General features: G+C 46.8%; 1 protein-coding gene across 1 annotated transcript; it reads right to left on the bottom strand.

Annotated features, from left to right (window-relative positions):
* Positions 1-892: 892 nt before the first annotated feature.
* On the bottom strand, positions 893-1,408 carry LOC133091743 (CDGSH iron-sulfur domain-containing protein 3, mitochondrial-like). Its single transcript, XM_061190987.1, has one exon. It carries the CDS (start codon positions 1,406-1,408, stop codon positions 893-895), a length of 516 nt encoding a protein of 171 aa, XP_061046970.1.
* Between the last annotated feature and the right edge of the window lie 341 nt (positions 1,409-1,749).

Here is a 1,749-nt window from a genome sequence, read left to right as displayed (position 1 = left end):
ATTTATTTGATGCCCCCCAGGCACTACAGCTAAAGGACTTGGCAGCTGAATGAGTGCACTATTGGAAATAGAATGGAGGGGCTTGGAATTTTTCTATTTTTTGGCACCCTGAGAAGGTTCTAAAGAGCAAAGTTTGAAAATCACACACAGAATAAACCATTTACTTTATTTCAAGCCTTCTGTTTGAATGTTTGATTTGTACACACAAACACTCCTTTTTAGAATGAAGAGAGAGTTGCCCCTCCTCAGATGATGCTTAGTCCATTGACAGGTTTCAAAGGAGACTGCAAAAAAGAAGCACTGCATCTAGAAAGTGATCAATAAACACTAGGAATTTCCTAGTTATTGATATTATGTTCTTTGCTTTCCACTGGTTATTTTTTAGATCATTTGCCTATGCTATTATTCAACCTGCCCTCTTGAAGTTCACTCATGCCACTTACACAGCATTCTCGTTTTCCTTCTCAAAACCAAGACACTGCCTCCCCGTTACACAATCTTAAATTATATAAAAGTGTTTTTCTTAATTTTAGTGTAACTTTTGATATATTACAAGAATATGTGTTAAACCCTTATACCTTACTTATGACGCATACTAATGATGTAGATAACTGTGAACATACAAGAACTAGAACCGTCAACAGAACTAGACACACTTATCGTACAAACCTGGAGAAATCATTTGCCAACTGCTAATCTAATTCGTTCATTGGGTTTTATATTTCGATCAGTAATGATTTACCTCTGCAAGTCCAGTTTGATTCTTTTTTCGGGGGTTGGGGCATGCTTACTTAATGCCGTCTTCAGCAGCAGGCGTTGAAGCAGCAGTCTGTTCCCAGCCTGCGCTAGATGGGAGCCCTCAGGTTACCGGAGCAAGTCCCTCCCAAGCCGGCTACGGGTACTGGGGTTCCTGGGGTGACCCCTTCTTGGGCCGGGCAGCACCCATCCCCTCCGAGTGGGGAACCCACAAACTCTGCACCTGCTCACTCTTGTGGGTCTCCTCGCAGTACGGGGGCTGCTGGGTGGTCTCGCAAGTACAAAGCGCCACCATGCGGGTCTCCTGTGCCTTGAACTTGAGTGGGGATAGGCCAGTGAGTTGGAAGAAGTGGGAGCCATCACAGAAGGGCTGCTTCTTGCTGTGGCCACACACATACGACCTGTAGGTTTTCCCAGCCGCCAGCTCCACCTTGATGGGTATTTTTAGGGTCACCACGGACTGGGCTGGGGCTTTGGGGAACCATGGGGCCAGCCAGGCAGAGATGTCCTGCCTCTGGTTCAGCTTCCAGGCCCCCGGCTTCAGGAGTGCCCTCACACTGCCCAGGCTGGCCCTGCGGCCTCCGGCGCGCTGCTCGGCTCCGCCTCGGTCCCCGGTCACCCAGTATGATTCTTTAACAAAGTTAACGGCCATTCGTCATAGCCTCTAATTACCTGTTCACCTTTGTGATTCCATCTTTTACTTCTTTAAGCACAGTCATATTTAGTGTTATGTATATTTTACATGATCTTTGGATTGGGGTGGAAATCTGTTTCCTTTACCCATTGGTTTGTGTGCATGTTTATTGCTCGATGCTAATCTGTTTATCTCCACCAGGTCTCCTTTGGGATGCTTTCATCGGCAGTAGACTTCGGTCCACTTCTGCAAACAGCTAGGGTTTGCCAAAGACCCAGGAAAACCTTACTCCCTTTCCCAGCAGTGGGGCCCAAATCGATGGGAAGTCCCAAATTCAAACACTTACCTAAGCAGTGGCC

This window comes from Eubalaena glacialis, chromosome 5, assembly GCF_028564815.1.
Source record: "Eubalaena glacialis isolate mEubGla1 chromosome 5, mEubGla1.1.hap2.+ XY, whole genome shotgun sequence".
In the NCBI taxonomy this organism is placed as follows: domain Eukaryota; kingdom Metazoa; phylum Chordata; class Mammalia; order Artiodactyla; family Balaenidae; genus Eubalaena; species Eubalaena glacialis.
The sequence above is the reverse complement of the archived record's forward strand: the minus strand, read 5'-3'. Positions and strand labels throughout refer to the sequence as shown.

Coding starts and splice junctions, on each gene's coding strand:
- LOC133091743 (XM_061190987.1), bottom strand. CDS start 1,408: ATGGCCGTTAACTTTGTTAAAGAATCATACTGGGTGACCGGGGACCGA.